The 24,582-nt window shown below is 46.3% G+C and overlaps 1 protein-coding gene across 8 annotated transcripts in view; it reads left to right on the top strand.

Moving 5' to 3' along the window:
* Positions 1-24,582, top strand: part of LOC139415318 (CDC42 binding protein kinase alpha (DMPK-like) b) — a 103,814-nt gene that overhangs the window by 66,714 nt on the left and 12,518 nt on the right. For 3 of the 8 annotated variants that reach the window (XM_071163368.1, XM_071163371.1, XM_071163367.1), the window contains 30 exons: positions 503-641; positions 897-1,006; positions 1,168-1,247; positions 1,934-2,100; positions 2,504-2,632; positions 2,985-3,118; positions 3,283-3,525; positions 3,705-3,815; positions 6,925-7,169; positions 8,569-8,674; positions 12,471-12,595; positions 13,428-13,533; positions 13,999-14,150; positions 14,359-14,450; positions 14,695-14,771; positions 15,047-15,094; positions 16,078-16,116; positions 18,262-18,381; positions 19,486-19,569; positions 19,750-19,855; positions 20,147-20,283; positions 20,564-20,703; positions 20,993-21,074; positions 21,247-21,466; positions 21,683-21,745; positions 21,879-22,132; positions 22,303-22,642; positions 22,954-23,051; positions 23,141-23,225; positions 23,484-23,607. In XM_071163368.1, the coding sequence (XP_071019469.1) occupies positions 503-641; positions 897-1,006; positions 1,168-1,247; positions 1,934-2,100; positions 2,504-2,632; positions 2,985-3,118; positions 3,283-3,525; positions 3,705-3,815; positions 6,925-7,169; positions 8,569-8,674; positions 12,471-12,595; positions 13,428-13,533; positions 13,999-14,150; positions 14,359-14,450; positions 14,695-14,771; positions 15,047-15,094; positions 16,078-16,116; positions 18,262-18,381; positions 19,486-19,569; positions 19,750-19,855; positions 20,147-20,283; positions 20,564-20,703; positions 20,993-21,074; positions 21,247-21,466; positions 21,683-21,745; positions 21,879-22,132; positions 22,303-22,642; positions 22,954-23,051; positions 23,141-23,225; positions 23,484-23,607 (3,956 nt within the window). The remainder of the gene's footprint in view (positions 1-502; positions 642-896; positions 1,007-1,167; positions 1,248-1,933; positions 2,101-2,503; positions 2,633-2,984; positions 3,119-3,282; positions 3,526-3,704; positions 3,816-6,924; positions 7,170-8,568; positions 8,675-12,470; positions 12,596-13,427; positions 13,534-13,998; positions 14,151-14,358; positions 14,451-14,694; positions 14,772-15,046; positions 15,095-16,077; positions 16,117-18,261; positions 18,382-19,485; positions 19,570-19,749; positions 19,856-20,146; positions 20,284-20,563; positions 20,704-20,992; positions 21,075-21,246; positions 21,467-21,682; positions 21,746-21,878; positions 22,133-22,302; positions 22,643-22,953; positions 23,052-23,140; positions 23,226-23,483; positions 23,608-24,582) is intronic. The other 5 variants (XM_071163373.1, XM_071163370.1, XM_071163375.1 and 2 more) reach the window with 3 other exon arrangements.

Below are 24,582 nucleotides of genomic sequence, written 5' to 3'. Positions count from 1 at the left end.
TCCAAACCACTCCGCTCTACCTTCCTAACTCTGCCCCCTCTCCCTCCCATCATCTTTCAACTATACTTTGACTCTCACCCGGCGGCCATATTAGCTGAAAGGAATGCCTTATTTGTGTGCGTTAAACCAGCTTGCATAGAACTATACTGCTTTCTACTGCAACAGCGGAAACATGCATGGGCTATATAATACATTTAAAAAATGTGCTGTGCTTCTTTGTCAAGACCATGTACACAAATAAATACATGAAACAGGAAAATAATTATAGTATGGAACTATACTGCTGTATACTGCAATAGGGGATAATGCACGATCAGTGAAAATAAACGAGAAATAGAACGATTTTTGACAACTTTACACAAATAATATATTATGTGCGTCCCAAATGGTACCCTATTCCCTGGTCAGAAGTAGTGCACTAAAATAGGGAATAAGGTGCCATTAGGGACATATCCTCATTGTTTTGACTCCTTTCCCTCTCCTCCCTCCGCCGGGTCCCTAGGAGCGTTTCCAGTTCCCCCTGCAGATGACGGACGTGTCCGAAGAGGCCAAGGACCTTATCCGGCGCCTCATCTGCAGCCGTGAGCACCGCCTGGGCCAGAACGGCATTGAGGACTTCAAATCTCACCCCTTCTTCTCTGGTAGGGCTCGAAACCGTTTGAGGGGGCTCTGTATCGCCGTAACTCTTGTCTGTGCAACTTTAGCCTATTATCGCGCAAACCCTTGTCTCCAATCATCGAGATAAAATTACTATAGCTGCTTTTATCGAGATGACTGCCGTTGAAGTGAAACTAGACGATAGTGATACAATTTTATACGACAATAAGAAACTGTATATTATGATAAATATGACCTTAATAAGAAACTATAATGCCAATGTCTGCCATTCCTGTCAGGCATCGACTGGGACAACATCCGTACGTGCGAGGCCCCTTACATACCAGAAGTCAGCAGCCCCACAGACACGTCCAACTTTGACGTGGACGACGACTGTCTCAAGAACTCGGTAAAACTCTCTCTCTTTCTCTTTATTCGACTACATCAAGACCTGGAGTCTTTCTTACTCTCATCTTTCCGTCTCTGTTTCCATCGTTTATCGCGCCGTCATCTCAACGGTCTGCGACGTTGTAGAGGTGTTTTAATCCAAAGTGTTTTGTGTTGTGTCAGGAGACGATGCCCCCTCCCTCTCACACGGCCTTCTCTGGACACCACCTGCCCTTCGTAGGCTTCACCTACACCAGTAAATGGTGAGTGGTCACTAAACAACGTCACTCGTCTTCAGTTACAACGTTTACTTATACAGCTTTGTTAGTATATACAGCATGCATAAAAATACATCCTCACTCCTAGCCTGGTCCCAGATCTATTTGTGCCGTCTTGCCAACCCCTATGGTCATGTTTGGCATAGCAATGACCATAGACTACACAGCACAATCAGATCTGGGACCAGGCTACTTCACTCCTACTTTTCTATCATCTGATCTAACCACAACCACACTTAAACCAACACTCAATTTCCACTAGTGAGAAGCTATTGAATCGGGATTGTTTGTCATCTTATCTCTTATCCTAGCCTGAAGGCTAATGGTCTGTTAAAAGTGTTTTTTTTCTCTCTCTCTCTGTGTCTTTCTCTCTCACCCTCTCTCCTCACTTTCTCACCCTCTCTCCTCACTTTCTCACCCTCTCTCCTCACTTTCTCACCCTCTCTCCTCACTTTCTCTTCCTCTCTCCTCACTTTCTCTTCCTCTCTCTCTCTCTTCCCCTCTCTCTCTCTCCTTTTTCTTCCCCCCTCTCTCTCTCTCTCTCTCTCTCTCTCTCTCTCTCTCTCTCTCTCTGTCTCTGTCTCTGTCTCTGTCTCTGTCTCTGTCTCTGTCTCTGTCTCTCTCTGTCTCTGTCTCTGTGTGTCCCTGTCCTCTTTCTTCCCCACCTCCAGTACCCTATCTGACCGGGGCTGTTTGAGGGAGTCGGGTGGTTCGGGTCCGGCACAGATGGATGTGTGTGTCCAGCGCAGTCTGGAGGAGAGTCTAGCTACCGAGGCCTACGAGAGGAGGATACGACGCCTGGAGCAGGAGAAGACTGAGCTCAGCCGCAAGCTGCTAGGTACACACACACACACACGCACATATACACTGAGTATATATACCCATGTTGACTCCAATGCTTCCCACAGTCGTGTCAAGTTGTCTGGATGTCCTTTGGGTGGTAAAGCATTCTTCATACACACGGGAAACTGTTGAGCGTGAAAAACCCAGCAGCGTTGCTGGACTGCTGGACTCACGCGCCTGGCTCCCTACTACCACAAAGGCACTTAAATCTTTTGTCTTGCCCGTTCACCCTGTGAATGGCACAAATACACAATCATGTCTCAATCCTTCTTTAACCTGTCTCCTCATCCAGGCCACTCTCCAGATGTTTAATTTACACACCGTCTCTCTAATACTCTGAAATCACTTTCCCACTCTCCTTTCACATTCGCCTCAACCTCTACGCTTTCCTCTTCCAGAGTCAACCCAGACAGTCCAGGCCCTGCAGCACGCGCCAGGAGAAGGACCAGCATCCGTCCCCTCTAACAAGGAGGTGGAGATCAGGAGTCTGAAGACTGAGATTGACATCCTCAAGAAACAGATCGCAGGTAAACATTCAACTGTAAAGATGTTACTGTGTAGTAGAACACAAACACATTCCAGCCAGGTCAGCGTTGACCATACATGGATAGTCGGACTGGAAATACATTCTACATAATGGGCAAGTGCAGAGACAAAATGGAAAGATGGACAGTAATGACTAGGAAGACGTAATAGCTGGCAATAAATAATGCACACAGTAAACAAGCCAGGTTTATTATGGGAATTGCATAGTCATTGACCTGTAAAATGAAATATATAATGACTGGAAACATACATCAGAGGGAAATGTAATGCATATTGGCCAATGTTGTGTATAACAACATTGACCCTCTGTAATGTGGGTGATGTGTGTGTCAGACTCGGGTCAACTGGAGCAGAAGTTGGAGGAAGCTACATCAGCCCGTCGAGAAATGGAGGGCTCATCCAAACACATCAGGAGCCTGGAGAAACAGATGAAGAGCCTCAACCTGGAGAGGGACGACCTGCACAAGGTGGGTGTGTGTGTGTCGGTGTGTGTGTCGGTGTGATTCTACCCTAGGCCTTGATACTGTATTGGGTTAACTCACCCTATTCACCACCAACATACAGCACCCGCCTGGGTGTTACTCCCAGTCATTCAGTGTCAGCCACTGACCCTGACCCTCATTCCCTATAGGACTTAATGGAGGCCAGTGAGAAGATGAAGAGTCAGTCTAAGGAGTTGAAAGAAGCCCACAGCCAGAGGAAGCTGGCCATGCAGGAGTTCTCCGAGCTCAACGAGCGTTTGACTGACCTCCGATCAGCCAAGCAGCGCCTGGGCCGTCAGCTCCGGGACAAGGAGGAGGAGATGGAGGGTTTGTCCCAGAAGGTGGAGGCTCTACGGCTGGAGGTGCGCAAGGCCGAGAGGTCCAAGAAGGAGGTAGAGTAGCCTCGTGGTTCCCCTGGTTCTTCGAGGTATTGGTGTGTCTGTGTGTAGGATGTTTTTTTTTGACCTGTTTAGTTTTGGATAGTTTGTGTGTGCGTGTCTACGTGAAAGAAGATCTGTGGTGGCGTGTGTGTGTGTGTGTGTATTAACCCCTTGCTGGATGTGTCTTTCAGATGGAGGCCCAGTCTGAGGAGCAGACAGCAGACGCTCAGAAGGAGAGGAAGCTGAGAGAACGATCAGAGCAGCACTGCAGACAGCTTGAGGAGGAGCTGGACGGACTCAAGGTAACACACACTGGAGGCCTTCACGGGTGGCCAAAAAGATGGCCCTGGGGCTTTCCCATCTGGGCCCGATATGCGTAAATTCATTTGTAAAATATGGAGACCCATTCCAAACGGACTCGCGGACAACTAGATCCGTTCTGTATAGAACTGGTCAGATCCAGACCCGGTCCGATCCGAGTGAAGGAAGCAGCAGAAAAGGTTTAAGCGACTAGACGTTACGGCTAAACGTTCCGCTAGCAGAACCCCTCGACAACATCCGGTGAAATGGCAGATTCAAATTAAATTACTATAAATATTCAACTTTCATGAAATCACACATGCAATACACCACATTAAAGCTACACTTGTTGTTAATCCAGCCAACGTGTCAGATTTTAAAAAGGCTTTACGGCGAAAGCAAACCATGCTATTATCTGTGGACATCTATAAGTATCTAGGTGTCTGGCTAGACTGTAAACTCTCCTTCCAGACTCATATCAAACATCTCCAATCCAAAATCAAATCTAGAATCGGCTTTCTATTTCGTAACAAAGCCTCCTTCACTCACGCCGCCAAACTTACCCTAGTAAAACTGACTATCCTACCGATCCTCGACTTCGGCGATGTCATCTACAAAATGGCTTCCAATACCCTACTCAGCAAACAGGATGCAGTTTATCACAGTGCCATCCGCTTTGTTACTAAAGCACCTTATACCACCCACCACTGCGACCTGTATGCTCTAGTCAGCTGGCCCTTCGCTACATATTTGTCGCCAGACCCACTGGCTCCAGGTCATCTACAAGTCCATGCTAGGTAAAGCTCCGCCTTATCTCAGTTCACTGGTCACGATGGCAACACTCACCCGCAACACCCACCGGCAGAAGTTGGAGACTTTTATCGCCCTCACCAACTTTAAACATCTGCTATCTGAGCAGCTAACCGATCGCTGCAGCTGTACATAGTCCATCGGTAAATAGTCCACCCAATTTACCTACCTCATCCCCATACTGTTTATATTTATTTACTTTTCTGCTCTTTTGCACACCAGTATATCTACCTGCACATGACCATCTGATAATTTATCACTCCAGTGTTAATCTGCTAAATTGTAATTATTCGCCTACCTCCTCATGCCTTTTGCACACAATGTATATAGACTATTTAAAAATAAAAAAAATTCACAAAACTCAGAAATAACGATATAATTCATGCCTTACCTTTGAAGATCTTATTTTGTTGGCACTCCAATATGTCCCATAAACATCACAAACGGTCCTTTTGTTAGATAGATTTCAGCGTTATATCTTCAAAATGTCCATTTATTTGGCGCAACAAAATATCTAAAAAGTTACCTGTTAACTTGTTCCAAACATTTCAAACAACTTTCCTAATACAACTTTAGGTATTTTTTAACGTAAATAATCAGTACAATTTAAGACGGGATAAACTGCGTTCAATAGCAGATAAAAACAAAGTGGAGGGATCTTTCAGGTCGCCCGCCCCTAACAAACAGTACACTAGACTCAACCCTCGCCCTGAACAGCCCTACTTCTTCATTTCTCAAAGGAAAAACATCAACCAATTTCTAAAGACTGTTGACATCCAGTGGAAGTGATAGGAACTGCAAGCAAGTGCCACAGAACTCTAGATCCCCATAGAAAACCCATTGAAAAGAGTGACCTAAAAATGTTTTTTTGCCTGGATGGATTTTTCTCAGGTTTTCGCCTGCCATATCAGTTTTGTTATACTCACAGACATTATTCAAACAGTTTTAGAAACTGTAGAGTGTTTATCTAAATCTACCAATTATATGCATATCCTAGCTTCTGGGCCTGAGTAGCAAGCAGTTTACTTTGGGCAAGCTTTTCCTCCGGACGTGAAAATACTGCCCCCTAGCCCGAAGAGGTTTTAAATACCCGGAGCTGATAAATTGTGAGGGAGAAGAAGTAGAGCGAGGTGACGCTCTAGCAGGGGCCGTGCTGTATGTGTAGGCTACTGTGAGTGTGAGCGAGAGACGAATGAGGGAGAGACGAGAGACTGCAACCAACCAAGTTGACTTGCTCTATAGTAGACTAATAGCTGCCATAGCTAGGTTATTTATCATCAAATATGATTACGTAGTACCTTTCTTGACTGCATCAAACTGGGAGAAGCTAGTTAAGCTAGCTAGCTCCATTCAGAATATAAAGTAGCAGCCAGCCTGTTGGCTCTTGGTCGTTGTAGTCTATCCTTCTCCTTTGTTTTAATTCCGTCATTTTTATTCCATCTTCCATTGATTAGATATTTTTTTACTTTTGCCACACACGAAGGCTCTATGACAGTAGCCTATTGCCCCTTTGATGACTTATGATATGCCAACAACAAGCCACACGAGGCATTCTCGTGAAAAGCAAAGAGCAGCAGCATAAATTATACCATTTCTCTCTCTCTACCTCTGCAATCGTGTTCAGATCTGTATGGTTCCTTCTAGACAAGTCAGTTAAAATTACACATACCCGTGACAATCATATCAGATCCGACCCAGACCCGTGACATTATTTAGAATTCTGGATCCGAGTCCACTTGGATCGCGGATCGGGTCTCGGGTGTTCGGGTACAGGTGGATTCGTGAGGACCTCTAACACACGCACACACAAATACACACAAACACACACACAGATACCCTTTCTAGAAGACGTAACTCACCATTCTCTTATTTTCTTTCCAGTTCTTTCTCTCACTCTCTGTTGCTCATGTACAGATCTTCAGATCTCCAGAGCGATTTGTAGTCAGAGACGCACATGTAGGCGATGTGAAATGGCTAGCTAGTTAGCGTAGCGTTCAATCGATGACGTCATCCATTCTGAGACCTAGAGGTCGTTGTTTTTTGTAGCTTGACTGGTCACGCTACTTCATGGATGACACTTCTCAATGTGTTCAGAGGGTCCCTTGTTTGAGCCCAATCTGGAACAGGGACAGGGACGGAACCAATACTGCAACTCACAAAACACACACAACTGGGGTGTGTTCACTAGGAACCAAAAGGAAGCAAACGTTTTCCATTGCAAAGCGTTTTGCTCCGGCATGCACTAATGAACGCACCCCTGGACATGTGTATCTGGCTAACTCCTCTCTTCCCCTGAACCAGAAGCAGGTGGGGCCGTCCGCTTCGGTGGTGGGCTCGGACCAGAGCCAGGAAGTGGGGAAGCTGCGTGCCGACCTGGAGAAGAAGACCTTGTTCTACGAGGAGGAGCTGAGCAGGAGGGAGGCGCAGCACGGCAACGAACTCAAGGGCCTCCGCAAGGAGCTCCGCGACGCTGAGGGACAGCAGCTCACCCTGCAGAAGGAGATCCTGGTGCTCAAGGACAAACTAGAGAAGACGCGCAGGGAGAGGTGTGTTTGTCTTGTCTGTCGACGTGTATTTCTTTGTGTGTGTAATGAGTTATGTGCGCTGCCGCCTTAATGGATTTGGATATCCACAACACTCATAGACTTATAGGACAGTCAATTTAGAGACATAGACAAAGCATTCATGTGGTTCTGGTTAAAACTGTTTGTAGTACATGGAGATATACTATACATGCCCGACTGTGTTCTTCCCCTTCTTTCCAGCCAGGGGTATACGAGGTAAACATGGTCAAAGTTGCTTCACTCTGGACTCTACTGTGCTCACAGTGTAGTTTGATCTTAGATGCCTCCTATTAGGATTGTCACCATACCAGTATCGTGATACAAACATTTTCCATGGCACAAAAAAACCTCAAAGCAGACTAAAATCATTGCTCCTTTAAAAACCTGCTTCATGCCAAATATTGTGTGGTGTAGCTCGGGAAATAAACACGTGACAACATGAGGCAGTTAAGAACGGTTTTCCTTAAGATATTAAGATATAAGATATAAGACTTAAGATATAAGTCCGCTTCAAGTTTTCATGTTCCTTGCTAAGATGCATCTGAGTATCACGATACTCAGATACTCTATTGTGACCTTGCTCCTGAGAAGACTCTTGTACATGTCTTAGAGTCCCTTAGATCTAACTGCTGTTGTTTGTCTGTCTACTTGAGTGCTTTTTAAGTCCAGTTAATTTCATCTGGTACCGGGAAACGGGCCTATGGAGTTGACCTATTCAGTAGACCAGTTACTCTCCCTCTCTGTCCTAGCACTTACCTGACAGTGTACTCGTCCTCTTCTTTCCAGCGAGGTTTATGCAAGGTAAACATGGTCAAAGTTACTTCACCCTGGCCTCAACTGTGCTGTACTCGCAGTGTAGTTTAACGCTAGTTACCTTCTCTCCTCTGACCAAGCTCCTGAGAGGACCCTTGTTCATGTCTTAGAGTCCCTTAGGTCTAGCTAGTGTTATATACCCCTCTGCCTCTATCCAAGAAGCAACATTCCTCTAACCTAACGACACTTGATAGAGACTGACACTGGAGAAGAAGTTGTAAGACGTTGTTTTTCCACCCTCCAGCTTAGCATCCCTGGCTTGCTTACTTCAAACCCTGGGCGTCCCAAATGGAACCCTCTCCCCTATTTAGTGCACTACTTTTGACCAGGACCCATAGGGAATGGGTTGCCATTTGGGATGCAGATCTGGCCCCTGGATAGTCTCTTTAACAGTATTGATGTGGTTGAGATTAATATGGCATGTCTGACGGGTCTTTGTCTCAAAGCTCCTTATCTGGCCTATGTGTGTATTCATCGGATCTTGCTCTGAATAGCAGGTATAATGTGTTTGTGTGTTTGTGTAAGTGATGATTGATCATCTGAATGTGTGTGTGTGTGTGTCTGGCAGCCAAAGCGAGCGTGAGGAGTTTGAGACGGAGTACAAGCAGAAGTACGAGAGGGAGAGGGTCATTTTGACCGAGGAGAACAAGAAGCTCTCCAGTGAACTGGACAAGGTGAGATGTTATACGCACCCACACACGCGCACACACACACACACACACTGCCCTGACCTGAGGTATCCCTCACACACACACATCCCAATTCTCGCATCATATGACCCCCCCCCCACCTCAAATCAAATGAAATTTTATTTGTCTCATGTGCCGAATTCAACCGGTGAAGACCTTACTGTGAAATGCTTACTTACAAGCTCTTAACCAACAATGCAGTTCAAGAAATAGAGTTAAGAAAATATTTACTAAATAAACTAAATAAAAAACAAAAGGTAACTCAATAAAATCTTAATAACATGGCTATGTACAGGGGGTTACGGTACAGAGTCAATGTGCGGGGGTACAGGTTAATCGAGGTCATTTGTACATGTAGGTAGGGCTAAAGTGACTATGCATAGATAATAAACAGCGAGTAGCAGCAGTGTAAAAACAAATGGGGGTGTCGGTAAATAGTCCGCTTGACAATTTGATTAATTGTTAGAAGCTGTTAAGGAGCATTTTGGACCTAGACTTGGCGCTCCGGTACCGCTTGCCGTGCGGTAGCAGAGGGAACAGTCTATGACTTGGGTAACTTGAGTATTTGACAATTTTTTGGGCCTTCCTCTGAAACCGCCTAGTATAGGATGCTCTCTATGGTGCAGTTGTATAACTTTGAGGATCTGGGGACCCATGCCCCCAAAAAATTGGTATGCTGAAGGGAAAAGGCGTTGTCGTGCCCTCTTCAAGACTGTCTTGGTGTGTTTGGACCATGATAGTTTGTTGGTAATGTGGACACCAAGGAACTTGAACCTCTCGACCTGCTCCACTACAGCCCAGTCGATGTTAATGGGGGCGTGTTCGGCCATCCTTTTGCTGTAGTCCACGATCAGCTCCTTTGTCTTGCTCACGTTATGGGAGAGGTTGTCCACACTGCCAGGTCTCTGACCTCCTCCCTATAGGCTGTCTCGTTGTCGGTGATCAGGCCTACCACTGTTGTGTCGTCAGAAAACTTAATGATGGTGTTGGAGTCGTTCTTTGCCACGCAGTCGTGGGTGAACAGGGAATACAGGAGGGGACTAATCACGCACCCCTGAGGGACCCCCGTGTTGAGGATCAGTGTAGCAGATGTGTTGTTGCCTACCCGTACCACCTGGTGGCGGCCCGTCAGGAAGTCCGGGATCCAGTTTGCGAGAGATGTTTAGACCCAGGGTCCTTAGCTTAGTGATGAGCTTTGTGGGCACTATGGTGTTGAACGCTGAGGTGTAGTCAATGAACAGCATTCTCACATAGGTGTTCCTTTTGTCCAGGTGGAAAAGGGCAGTGTGGACTGCAATTGAGATTGTGTCATCTGTGGATCTGTTGGGCGGTATTGGAGTGGGTCTAGGGTTTCTGGGATGATGGTGTTGATGTGACCCATGACCAGCCTTTTAAAGCAATTCATGGCTACTGACGTGAGTGCTGCAGGGTGGTAGTCATTTAGGCAGGTTACCTTTGTTTTCTTGGGCACAGGGACTATGGTGGTCTGCTTGAAACATGTAGGTATTACAGACTCGGTCAGGGAGAGGTTGAAAATGTCAGTGAAGACACTTGCCAATTGGTCAACGCATGCTCTGAGTATACGTCCTGGTAATCTGTCTGGCCCTGCGGCCTTGTGAATGTTGACATGTTTTTAATGGTCTTGCTCACATCGGCTACGGAGAGCATGATCATACAGTCGTCCGGAACAGCTGGTTCTCATGCATACTTCAGTGCTGCTTGCCTCGAAGCAAGCATAAAAGACATTTAGCTCATCTGGTAGGCTTGCGTCACTGGGCAGCTTGCGGCTGGGTTTCCCTTTTGTATTCCATAATAGTTTGCAAGCCCTGCCACATCCGATGAGCGTCAGAGCCAGTGTAGTAGGATTCAAACCTAGTCCTGTATTGACGCTTTGCCTGTTTGATGGTTCGTCTGAGAGCATAGCGACATAACCAGGCGTTGCTGTTCTGTCCTGCCGATGCACAGAAAACCCAGCCAACTGTATATTTTCCGTGTCGTCGTTCAGCTGCGACTCTGTGAAACATAAGATATTACAATTTTTAATGTCCCGTTGGTAGGATAGTCTCGAATGGAAATCATCCATTCGCACGTTGGCCAATAGAACTGACGGTAGGAGCGGGTTACCCACTCGCCGCAGATTCTGACAAGGCACCCCGATCTCCGCCCCCTGTATTTGTGTATTTTCTTCGCGAGAATGACGGGGATTTGGGCCTGGTCTCGGAGATGCAGTATATCCTTCGCGTCGGACTCATTAAAGAAAACATTTTAGTCCAGTTTGAGGTGAGTAATCGCTGTTCTGATATCCAGAAGCTCTTTTTTGTCATGAGAGACGGTAGCAGCAACATTATGCACAAAATAAGTTACAAACAATGCGAAAAAACACACAAAATAGCACAGTCGTTTAGGATTCCGTAAAACAGCAGCCATCTCCTCCGGCGCCACCCTTCTCTCCTGGCAAAGCCAATATAATCACTGTTCATCTATATCTACCTTCAAAACAGACCACAGTTTCTTACACACGCAAATGGACCGGCCCGTTGGATCCCATACTATTGACTTTGGAAGTGGGAGAAATGGGAATGAGAATTGGAAGTTCCCAAGCAAAATACTTTTGTAGGAGTTCTGACGTATCGTATTAAAAGTGATGTTTGTTTTTGTGGTATTGTATATTAAGTATGAAGCAATGCCTGGAAGTTGATAGCAGCCAGGGTGTATGTGGAAAATAGGGAACATTCCCCAACACTTCCTGAACACATGCTCAACTTGTGCCAGGGAAGAATAGGGAGAAGCACATATCATTGGCTGTGTCTCAAATGCCACCCTATTCCATTTATAGTGCGTCACTTCGGACCAGGGGACTGGTCAACTGTAGTGCACTATTTGGGAAATGGGTGCCATTTGGGACGCAGGCCCATATCATTCTGTTTCACATGCTTTCCGCATGAAAGCCAGAACACAAGGATCAGATTATATATATATATATATATTATTTTTTTCGAAGAATGATCAGATTATATTTAAATGTTTTCTATTCTAAAGCTAGCTGCTTTCGTTCGGAAATACATTTAACACATGTCAACAAATGCAAGGTTACCTTGGAACTATTATATTTATCCTGTTTAAAATGATCCTTCAAACGGTGTATTCTAACTCCGGGTCCATGTTAGCTTGCATTTACCATTGTTTTGCTCGTCCTATGTCAACCAACAACCTACTTGCCACTGATCAGATTTTTGCAATATGCGCAGTAATAATTTCCCACTGTCAAACCGTTACGCTAAAACACATTCCCTTTGCAACTGTCAAGTAGCTTATAATTACCAAGCCAGCTACAGGTATTTAGATATGGCCAGTTACCACGAAGGCTAGGATCAGCACTTATGACATCATCGATCATAATTGTATTATAATTGTCCTCCTCTTTATCTCTACCCACCCTACCCTTGGTTGGCATCCACCCCTGGCCTGTCCTTCTCTCCCCTCTTCTTTTAACATTCCCCTGTACCCTGTCCCCCCCTTTTTTTATTTTCTTTTATGCCCCCTCCCCCCTTCCCTAACTTTCTTACATTCTGCCCTAACCTTTTCTCCCCTCTATCCTCTGTCCCTCTTTCCCCTTCTCCTGCCCTGCCTTTCTCCACCCTGTCATACCCTTGAAAATCTGGCGCAACATGGCTCAAATTAAAGTTCTATCGCAATATCTGCTGAGGTTGCCAAACTCTGTATAATATCTATGGCTCGGATTGACTTTGTGTTGCCCTCTGTCCTGTCCTCTCTCCTCTAGCTGACGTCCATGTTTGAGAAGCTGAGCAGCAGCAACAGACAGCTGGAGGAGGAGATGAGGGAGCTGGCTGACAAGAAGGAGAGCGTTGCTCACTGGGAGGCCCAGATCACTGAGATCATACAGTGGTGAGGGACGTGAGGGACGGAGAGACCTATAGGACACACACACTCTGTAACAATGAACTGATACAGTGGTGACTGGTGCCCCCTGCTTGCCACTCCAGGCCACTGCAGTAGAAGAAACAGGAATAGAGTCTGGCCCAGAGCTCCTGGTTTCCATTAGATAGCACAGCCATAAAGGCAATATTGGTTATATTGTAAAAAATCATGAAAACCTAAATGTGCTTTTTGGGTTTACTGTACGGTTAGGGTTGGGCATAAGGTTAGCACTGTAGTTGTGGATAGGTTGGCAACTAGTGACGACTGGAGCTCCTGTATGGACCTTAGAGACCCCTAGTGGGAGAAATGTGTATGTACTGGCCAGGAATGTTCAGAACCCTCTATGCCCTGTATGTACACATAGAACTCTGGCTCTGGGCCTATTTAGTGTCCGTCCCAAGTGGCACCCTATTCCTTTATAGTGCACTACTTTTGACTGAAGCCCAGGGCTGTGGTCAAACGCGGTGCACTATATCGAGAATAGGGTGCCACTTGGGACATATCCTTAATCTAATACTCAATGGGAGGATAATGGCAAGTTATCGTAATCTTGCAGTCCAGTTAAAGTGACAGTTTGGATATGATAGCTTATGCAACGGATACTGCGGTTAGTGAGTTGTGAGGGCTGCTCATATCCCTGTATTTATTGACTGTGTGACAGGGTTGACAAGTTCATCCGTGCTACCTACAGGGTAGGGCTTACCTACAGGGTGTGTGTCTGTGTGCCCACATGAGTGGGTGTGTTTGTGTAATGACGCAAGTGAATGTGTTCTCTGTTTGTGTGCGACGCGTGTTCCAGGGTGAGCGATGAGAAGGATGCGCGAGGTTACCTCCAGGCTCTGGCCACTAAGATGACTGAGGAGCTGGAGGGACTGAGAAACACCAGCCTAGGTGCCAGGGCCACGGTGAGACATATACATATACACACACACATATATACACACACACACACGCATATACACACACACACATGCATATATACACACACACATATATACACACATATATATATATATATATATATATATATATATATATATATATATACACACACACACATGCATATATATACACACACACATATATACACACATATATATATATATATATATATATATATACGCACACATATATATATATATATATATATATATATATATATATACATATATATATACATATATATATATATATATATATATATACATATATATATATATATATACATATATATATACATACACACACACATATACACACATACACACACACGTATACACACATACGCAAGAACCTCTGTACCTCTCTCCTCACATCTGCATTGGACTTACCCTTCTTCATTTACATCCCCCCCCCCCACACACACACAGCAGGACATGCCGTGGAAGGTGCGGAGGTTCGCTAAGCTGGACATGTCAGCCCGTCTGGAGCTGCAGTCTGCACTGGACGCTGAGATCAGAGCCAAGCAGACCATCCAGGACGAACTGAACAAAGTCAAGGCCTCGAACATCTCCACTGAGTGGTACGTCCACTGCTGCTCTTACTTGCTTTTCTACCTTTAAACTCTTAGTCTAAGAACTACGCTGAGACTTGGGATATGGGGCACATTCAACAACAGTACAGTGCAGTCAGTGAAGAGCGCGCACCTAAACCATTACTCTGTTACGCTTGCATGATCGGATTTGGCATTGTTGACGTACTCTGGCTCATCTATCCTCCTCTGTCCTCAGTAAGCTGCAGGAGTCGGACACTAAGAACCAGGACCTGCTAGCTGAGATTGAGAGGCTGAAGAAGGAGACGGAGGAGCTCCGCCTGCGCAGGGGTGAGACTGGAACCATCCCCTCTGACCTGTGTTTCTCATCTCCAAACTATATGTTCTGTTTGAGTGCCGACCGTTGAGTTTTTTCTATGTATGGAATAGGAATATCTGGTCTTAAGCACCAACTAAGAAACTTTCAATGTATGAAACTGGGAGAGGGCAAAATGTTTCTACTTTCTCTGTGCTGCTTTTAGGACAGCATGGTGATGTGATTGTGGTCTCTCTCTGGTATGGTTGTTTTGTGTAGGTGTGAAGCACCAGGACTCCCAGAACTCTTTTCTGGCCTTCCTCAACGCCCCCACCACAGCCTTGGACCAGTTCGATGTAAGTAGCCATCCCTCGCACTTTACAGACAGGATGGCTTTTTAATAATCTGCTCTAAATTCCACGGTCTCTGACTTGTTTAAAGATTAGAGGAAATGTTTAAAAGGCCTCTCTTCTTTTGTTGAGTGACAGTGTCTTCCTTCACTTTTTTTTTTTAACAGATTTTGTTCAGAACATTCATTTTCTTCTATTCAATTTTCTTTATTTCATTTGTGTAAATATTTCACATCTTGTTTTTATTTGGTTCTCCTTGCTTTCATGTTCTGCCACGTCAGGATTATTTTTCCTCGTCCTCATCCTCTTTAATAGATTTTTGGGAAGACGTAAGTTTCTGTTGGGCAGTGGCTGACGTGTGTGGTGCTCTAGACTGTAGATGGATAATATGCTAACTAGTTGCCTCAGAGAGTGGTGGTGTGATTTGGTCCAGTGTTTGTGTGAGTGAGTGAGTGAGTGAGTGAGTGAGTGAGTGAGTGAGTGAGTGAGTGAGTGAGTGAGTGAGTGAACCATACCTCTCTGTGTTCGTCCGTGTGGGTATCTGTGAGCGTCGTAGCTAGTTCCGTGTGAGTAGATAAGCCTACTAGCCAATGAGTCTTCTGTGAATGTAGTAGTGGATCAGCAGCATACCCAGTCTTTGGCTAGGTCCCAATTTTCCACCCTTCTCCCAAATTGTGCACTTGCACACTCTGTTGTCATGCATTTAAAAGCAATGGGTTGGCTAGAGGGAGTTTCCCCCATTTGTTAAATCCATGTGAGAAAGTGCTCAGTTCAGGAAAAGGGCGGAGAAACAGAAAATAGCCATTGCGTGAGTGGGGTTTGCAGCAGCAGAATTTGGGCTCCTTGGAATTTAGTCAAGACTTGAAAGAATGTTTGTATACTGAGGCCGATTCCTCCCACTTAGTATACAGACATTCTTTGATGCCATCCATGGCTACTTGGCTTTGAGTCCAGACACTACAGAACATACTGTTTAACACTCTGGAGTGAGATTCCCTTCCACACTGTAGTGCCATCACGAGTTCCCCTGTTAGTCCTAGAGCCTATGTCCCATATCGCACCCTATTCACTACTTTTGATCAGGGGCTGTGGTCAAAAGTTGTGCACTGTGTACGGAATAGGGTGTCATTTGGGACACCGGGAGTTATTACCCAATCCAGGCAGTGTCCTTCAGTGCAATGTGGAAAGGACATCCTCAGCAAATAGATAGGCTACCATTCCTTTTAATGTGACCTATTTAAGAGCCACTTCAGACTTCTCGATGTTGACTTCTTTCCATTTTTCTGTCCCTCTCTCCCTCCCCCCACCGAAGCGCTCTCCATCCGTTGGGCCAACTAGCAAAGGCAGACGTGTAAGCTAAGCAGCGGCTCTGTGCTTGTGATTTTGTCTGTGCCCAATCACCCTCCGAACCTCAGCTGTGTCTGTTGCATGAAAGGGAGTGTGTGTGTGTGTGTGTGTGTGTGTGTTGTGTCGGTTGTTATGCATGGGGCTTTGTGGAGATGCAACATTTGGACTTTCAAAAAAGTGAAGTATTTTATTGTATTTGTCTTTGCTTTTAAGGCATGGTGGGTGTATGGGTGTATGGCCTGCACTGTAGTCCTCCAATAAACTACAGTAGAGTATATGTGTGCATCTACTGCAGCTGTTTTGTCATCCTCCACGTGGCTTTGTGGATTTCCCCAAACCAAGTGTATGGTGTGTGGCTGTGCTCTTGTCCCTCGTGGCTACAGTCAGCATGGTCAATGGGTTACAGTGCATTCGGACAGACTTACGTGAAAGACTTATTCTAGAATTGATGAAAAACAAAATGTTCCTCATCAATCTACACACAATACCTCATAATGACAACGCAAAAACAGGTTTTTAGACATTTTTGCAAACGTGTGTATAAATTACAAGAACAACAAAAAGGTTAGCACATTTACGTAAGTATACCCTTTACTCAGGACTTTGTTGAAGCACCTTTGGCAGTGATTACAGCCTCGTGTCCTCTTGGGTATGATGCTACAAGCTTGGCACACCTGTATTTGGGGAGTTTCTCCCATTTTTATCTGCAGATCCTCTCAAGCTCTGTCAGGTTGGATGGAGAGCGTCGCGGCACAGCTATTTTCACGTCTCTCCAGAGATGTTCATTTGGGTTCAAGTCGGGGTTCTGGCTGCGCCACTCAAGGACATTCAGAAACTTGTCCCGAAGCCACTCCTGCTTTTTCTTGGCTGTGTGCTTTGGATCGTTGCCCAGTTGGAAGAGGAACCTTCGCCCCAGTCTGAGGTCCTGAGCGCTCTGGAGCAGGTTTTCATCAAGGATCTCTCCGTACTTTTCCCCGTTCATCTTTCCCTCAATCCTGACTAGTCTCCCAGTCCCTGCCACTGAAAAACATCCCCACAGCATGATGCTGCCACCACCATGCTTCACCGTAGGGATGGTGTTAGGTTTCCTCCAGATGTGACGCTTGACATTGAAACAAGAGTTCAATCTTGGTTTCATCAGACCAGAGAATCTTGTTTCTCATGGTCTGAGAGTCCAGTAAGTGCCTTTTGGGCAAACCAAGCGGGGTGTCATGTGCCTTTTACTGAGGAGTGGCTTCCGCCAGGCCACTCTACCATAAAGGCCTGATTGGTGGAGTGCTGCAGAGATTGTTGTCCTTCTGGAAGGTTCTCCAATCTCCACAGAGGAACTCTGGAGCTTTGTCAGAGTGACCATCGGGTTCTTGGTCACGTCCCTGACCAAGGTCCTTCTCCCCCGATTGCTCAGTTTGGCCATGTGGCCAGCTCTAGGAAGAGTCTTTGTGGTTCAAATCTTTCATTTAAGAATGATGGAGGCCACTGTGTTCTTGGGGACCTTATATAGACCGGTGTGTGCCTTTCCAAATCATGTCCAACCAATTGAATTTACCACAGGTGGACTCCAATCAAGTTGTTGAAACATCTCAAGGAGGATCAATGGAAACAGGATGCACCTGAGCTCAAGTTCGAGTCTCATAGCAAATGGTCTGAATACTTATGTAAATAATTTAGTTTTATAATTTTTTTTACATTTGCAAAAATGTCTAAACCTGTTTTTGCTTTGTCATTATTATAGGCTATTGGGTGTAGATTGATGAGGAAAAAATGTATTTGATCCATTTTAGAATAAGGCTGTAATAGTAACAAAATGTGGTAAAAGTCGATCGGTCTGAATACTTTCTGAATGTACTGTATGTGTAGTACTCGTGTGCATCGTTCATGGGTTTGTGGTCCAACCTGTAGGCTTCCTAATGACCGTTGACCAATGGATTGGTCAGTCCCATCTCTGCTACAACTACAGTCTCCATTTACCTCCTATAATACTGTGCATCTACCTGGTTGACTTGTTTTCTTGCTTTTTACTCTAAGCATGGATGGTGCTTTTTGGTCCCTTTTGGCTTCCTTACTTTCTACCAACTCCATCACCTGTTTCTATGTCCTGCAACCCATTTTTCTTTCTTTATTTCTCTCTCTCTCTCATCCCTTTTTCCAGGTGGACTCGGTGGACAACTTCACTCCCTCCAACACTCCATCCAGAGGCGAGGACTCCAAGTCCCAGCTCAAGTCACGCTCACGGTCGCCCTCCATGGCCAGCGACGTGGAGCCTATAGAGGTGAACTCTAACCTCTGAACTTTGGACCTACAACTTATATTATGCTTAATCTTAGACTGTTCTTAACCTCTCAGGGCTGATTTTCTAACCATAAAATAAAAACTAGGTATATATTGTGCTGTACTTAGGGCTGTTGCGGTGACCATATTACCGCCACACCGGTGGTCACGAGTCATGAAGGCAGTCAAATTCCACATGACCATTTAGTCACAGTAATTAGGCTTCTCCAAGCTCTGATGCTGCTGATGGCCAAACTTGCTAACTGCCTGGTACTCCCCGCACCCTATTGTTCCTCTAATCACTCTGACATCAATGCAAATGTCATAAAAAATCAAATCAAACACCTCATGAGAGCCCATGAGCTCATGGTGCGCAAAAAAATGAAGCACAGGAGTTTAGAGCCTGACTGGGATACATAAGCTGCAAAGTGAGTTTCAAGTTTGGGGAAGATCATTTTCAACTTTTTAAAATCATCATTAGAGTTGCATCACGCAGCCTTACAATGTGTTAAACATAAACGGATAGCCCAATGTTTGTAGAACAACCTAAGTTACATTAATAACTCTAAATTACGCATATAGGAGTACCTATTTCGTTGTTAACTGCTCAACGCAGAATAGCCGCATGTGCACACACCCTCAAATCGTTTGGAGATAGTATCCTTTCCATTTAATTCAGCTTTGTTCAGTTGTATTCTTCATACTCTTAAAACGATGCCATGGAATTCTAAGCAAATTGTGTCTGCTAAATGAACTAGTGTAACCCACAGCCATTTGGCATAGCCAGATCAGGACCTAACATAAGGACAGCGTATGCTATTCTGTTCTTCTGAAATAGACTTCATTTTCTTCATATCATGTTTCTTTAGACCCGTCTAAAAATACATCATGGATTTATTGTGAAGGTGTAGGCTATATTAAATGTAAAACGTAGATGTTCTTATCAGTGTGGAAGCCAGGAGACGCTAAATGTGTTTATGTTAATTAACGGTCAATTACCATGAGACAGACCAGTTATTTGCTTGACAATCACCGGCTGATGACATTTCGTGACCGCCACAGCCCGAGCTGTACTCAGATCTTTCTGTCTTCTCCCACCCTCTAGTTGATAGACCACCCCCCACGGCCGGTCCAGACCGCCACCATGCGGTCAGGAGGGTATGGTAGTATTGGCCGCTCATCACCCAAGGTAAGACCTGACATCCTTTTTGACTTCCCAAATGCCTTTCTACTGTTTTAACCTCGGTCAATACTTAGTAATGTCAATCCCGTGGACCCGACGAAGACCAGTTGCTGTATTTCAATAAGTAAACTGTTGCTGTGGTCCAATAAAGCGTCTGTATTAGTCCTATGTGTTTGTCCCCTGCAGCCCAAAGCCCACCAGTTTGTGGTGAAGTCCTTCAGTGCTCCAACCAAGTGTAACCAGTGCACCTCTCTCATGGTGGGACTCATCCGCCAGGGCTGCACCTGCGAAGGTACAATGAGAGAGAGAGAGAGGGAGAGGAGGGGGGGGGGGGGGGGGTAAAGGGTGGAGGAGAGCGGGAGGAAGACAAAAATGGGAGAATGAGGAGGGAGAGGGATAGAGGAAGGAAGACTGGGATCTAAAGAAAGGGATGGAGGGAAACAGATGGAAGGAAGAGAAGAAGGCAGGGGATTAGGATGGAAGGAGGTGAGGTGGGGCAGGACTGAGGTGGGAGTACAGTCTCTTTTGAGGCTAGATATAAATCTGATATAAACCCCTTATTCTCTCCTGTCTGGTCCTGCAGTGTGTAACTTCTCGTGCCACGTGACATGTGCTGACAAGGCTCCAGCAGTGTGCCCCGTGCCACACGACCAGACCAAGGGGCCATTGGGCATTGACCCTCAGAGGGGCATCGGCACTGCCTACGAGGGACACGTCAGAGTACGTATGACACCGAAGATTGTTTGTGCACTCTTTTAACAACATTTCCTGGTAGAATAAGTACCTGTGAATTAAAGTGCAAATGTAAAACTAAAACCTTACCTTGTACGTTTAACGTCCCTATATCACCAGTGGCTGACCTGTGTGTGAGGCTTGCCTGTTAATTGTGTCTGTATAATAAAATATGTCTCTGTCTCTAAAGGTTGTTTACCACTGTCAATACTAGGTTGGGTCAATGTGTGAGACTGAAGTGTGTGTCTGTCCCTGTGTGTGTTTCCAGGTGCCCAAGCCAACGGGGGTGAAGAAGGGTTGGCAGCGGGCGGTTGCCGTAGTGTGTGACTTCAAGCTCTTCCTGTATGAGCTTGGAGAGGGCAAGGCCACTACGCCCAGTGTGGTGGTCAGTCAGGTCATAGACATGAGGTAAGGACTACAAACTGAGCTCTGTCTGAACTCGAACTTCCATAGCTGGGGAAGGGCCACAATGCCCAGTGTGGTGGTCAGTCAGGTCATAGACGTGACGTGAGACTGACAAGGACTACAACCTGAGCTCCGTCTGAACTACAACCCAGTCTCTCGGAGAGAAATGGCTGCTTATTAGAATTACTTCTGGGTTTAGTCCTTTATTTGATTGACTCAATCACTCTCTCCCACTTTCTCTCTGCCTCTCCCCTCTCCCTCTCACACACTTTCTCCTTCCTCTGTTTTCCAGGGATGAGGAGTTTTCAGTCAGCTCTGTTCTGGCGTCTGACGTCATTCACGCCAGCCGCAAGGACATCCCATGTATATTCAGGGTTAGCCTTTTTTTTTTCTTGAATACATGCATTTATACAGTCGTACATTTACTCCATGATTACTCCCCCGCCTATTCCAGTCTTCAGATTTCTCTGCTTTTTAACAATGCTTCAAAATGGTTGTGGGATGCCATTCCAAAAGCCCTAACCTCTGACATCTAAACCCCTCCAGGTGACTGCTGCCCAGCTGTCCGCCTCCTCCAGTCACAAGCCTTCCATCCTGATCCTGGCCGACACCGACCACGAGAGGAACAAGTGGGTGGGGCTTCTCAACGAGCTACAGCGCATCCTCAAGAAGAACAAGCTGAAGGAGCGCTTTGTCTACGTGCCCAAAGAGGCCTACGACAGCACGCTGCCGCTCATCAAGACCACGCAGTCCGCCGCTATTATAGGTAGGGGAGACACACACACTCACACACACGCTGCCCCTCTATTTTGGTCATGTAGTAAGCAAGTAATTGTTGGGGCTGTATCTGTCTCATTAAGAGTTTGTAGTATACAGCCATTGCATGTTCTACTTCAGAAGGGATCAGGACATACTTTCTGCACCTTGTTACCTAGCTATGCGGTAGACTGTATCAAACGTCCTCTTGATGTTTTATCTTCAGACCACGAGCGTGTTGCCCTGGGCAACGAGGAAGGCCTTTATGTTATCCATGTCACCAAAGATGGTAAGACTCTTGCACCTACCCGCCTGATGCACTTCACCCAGTTTGCAGTAGAATGCTCACCACATATTGGCTATCACAGTGCACAGGTCTTTTTGACAACTCGCTCTCTCTCACACCCCTCCTGACCTAACAGAGATCATCCGCGTGGGAGACAATAAGAAGGTCTACCACATCGACCTGGTCCCCCAGGAGCAGCTCCTAGCAGTCATCTCCGGTCGTAACCGCCACGTCCGCCTCTTCCCCATGGCCGCGCTGGACGGACGGGAGATGGACTCTTACAAGCTGGCCGAGACCAAGGGCTGCACAGCGCTGGTGTCCGGGCCCGTCCGAAACAACTCCCTCATCTGTCTGTGTGTGGCCATGAAGAGACAGGTCATCTGTTACGAGGTGGGTGGTGGGGACGGAAGGGGTTTTAAAGTACATTGTCGCATTTTTACAAATTACGTAGTATAACTTTGCTTAGAAAAGCAACAATATATAGGCTATTTTCATGGGATTATGAAATATTTAAAAAATGTACTCGCTAAATAACAGCATGATGGTTCTCTATCTCCCAGGTGAACAAGAGCAAGGCGCGCCACCGCCGGCTGCGGGAGCTCCAAACCCCAGGTCCTGTCCAGTGGATGGGTCTCCTGAGCGAGCGGTTGTGTGTGGGCTACCAGGCTGGCTTCACGCGCTACAGCGTGCACGGGGACTGTGCCCCGGTCAGCCTGCTACACCCCGAGGACCACACCCTGGCCTTCATATCCCAGCAGGGCCTGGATGCGTTGTGTGCCGTGGAGATCTCCTCCAAGGAGCTGCTGCTATGCTTCTCAGCCATAGGGGTCTATGTGGACTCGCAGGGCCGCCGCTCGCGCCAGCAGGAGCTGATGTGGCCGGCCGTGCCCAACTCCGCCTGTGAGTTCTGAACCAGCACAATTGTCTTACTGTTATCATAAACCAAAATAGGTTTTATTTCTCCACTGTTTACAAACAACAAGTAAATAAAAAAGTATATAGCTTCCGAATATGTTTAAAACTATCATGTGGAGACAGTCCTTGCTTCTAGTGCTGCTTTCTACAAATTTGTGAGGGGTTACATGTTCTCTGCCTCATCCCAAACTTGTTTACCAAAACAAGTAGCGAGGCTGTCGTTTTGCATTTAAAAGCAAATCCCAGAATGTAGCTTTAAGCCTGGAGCTGATGTTGTCCTCCTTCCTCCCCTCCAGGTTATAACGCCCCCTACCTGTCAGTGTACAGTGAGAATGCTGTGGATGTGTTTGATGTCAACACAATGGAGTGGATTCAGACCGTCCCACTAAAGAAGGTGAGAGTATAGGACTGCACATGTAGCGGAGGGCCGGTCGCCGGATTGGTGTAGGTGTAACATTTGACCCCTTTGTATCCACCCTGAAGGTGCGACCTCTGAACCCTGACGGATCCCTGAACCTCCTGGGTCTGGAGACCGTGAGGCTCATCTACTTCCGAAACAAGACGGCAGGTCAGTTTGCACACAGGATAGGCCTTCGGACCTCTAAATGCATAGGAGAGATCCATATCTTGATTATGACCACTGACTGAGTGTAATACTCATTTTAATGGTCGTATTCCCCAGTAGTATTACCATGTTCTTTTTTTAAATAGATTTTTTTCAACAAACAAAATAAAAACTGGATTATAAATATATATGATGATCATGGTCATGCTACTGATGATGCTGTTGTTGTTGATGACGGTGGCCATGTTGTTAATATTCCAGAGGGTGATGAGCTGGTGGTCCCCGAGACTTCTGACAACAGCAGGAAGCAGATGGTTCGCAGCTTGAACAACAAGAGACGCTTCTATTTCAGAGTCCCCGAAGAGGAGCGGCTACAGCAGAGGAGGTACACTACACTCTATGTAGTGCACACTACACACTACCTAGTGCACACTACACTGCTTATGATAGTCCATCGTCTCCGATGATGACTTCCACTTCTGAGTTAGCGCTGGATTCTTTGGTGACTGTCGAGTCCAATCTGAGATCCACAAACTTTATTGTTGCTGAGGCGTATGCGGTATGTGTTGGCGGGGGGCAGGCATGGTTGTATGTCTCCTGAGCTGTTCTTGCTGTCTGTTTGTGCTCCTCTCCTCCTCCCACCTCTGTACACCGCTCTGGCAGAGCTGCCGCCAGGTGAAACGGTTGGCAGCAGTGTCCTCTAGGTCTGTGGGTTTGATGTTGCACTTCTTCAGCCACGTTTTTAGCTGGTTCTTGTAGCGCTTCATCTGTCCCCCTGCAGACCTCCGTCCAAGATGTAGCTGGCCCCCTCTGCAGACCTCCGTCCAAGATGTAGCTGGCCCCCTCTGCAGACCTCCGTCCAAGATGTAGCTGGCCCCCTCTGCAGACCTCCGTCCAAGATGTAGCTGGCCCCCTCTGTAGACCTCCGTCCAAGATGTAGCTGGCCCCCTCTGCAGACCTCCGTCCAAGATGTAGCTGGCCATACAGGATCTTCCGCGGCAAGTGCTCCCGAGGCATTCTAATGACATGCCCAAGCCAGCGCAGTTGGTGTTGGGTGACCATGGCCTCCATACTCTTGCAGTTTGTCTTAGAAAGTATTTCTGTATGGGGCACATGGTTACACCAGGTGTTTCCCAGGATGCACTGCAGGCATCTTACGTGGAGTCGCTCGGGCTGCTTGTTGTGGCGACTAAGTGACCCAGGCTTCACAACTGTAAAGAAGTGTGGTGATGCAGACGGCTTAATAGACAGTGATTTTGGTGTGGAGGTGGAGATCCCTGTTTTGGGAGACCCTGCGTCGGAGTTTCCTATTTTGAATTTCGAGGTCGATGCTGCAGTTCTTCGAGAGGACGCTGCCCAG

The sequence above is a fragment of the Oncorhynchus clarkii genome, chromosome 8, assembly GCF_045791955.1.
Source record: "Oncorhynchus clarkii lewisi isolate Uvic-CL-2024 chromosome 8, UVic_Ocla_1.0, whole genome shotgun sequence".
Lineage (NCBI taxonomy): Eukaryota > Metazoa > Chordata > Actinopteri > Salmoniformes > Salmonidae > Oncorhynchus > Oncorhynchus clarkii.
Note: the sequence above shows the minus strand (reverse complement) of the source record. Positions and strands in the feature narration are given on the sequence as shown.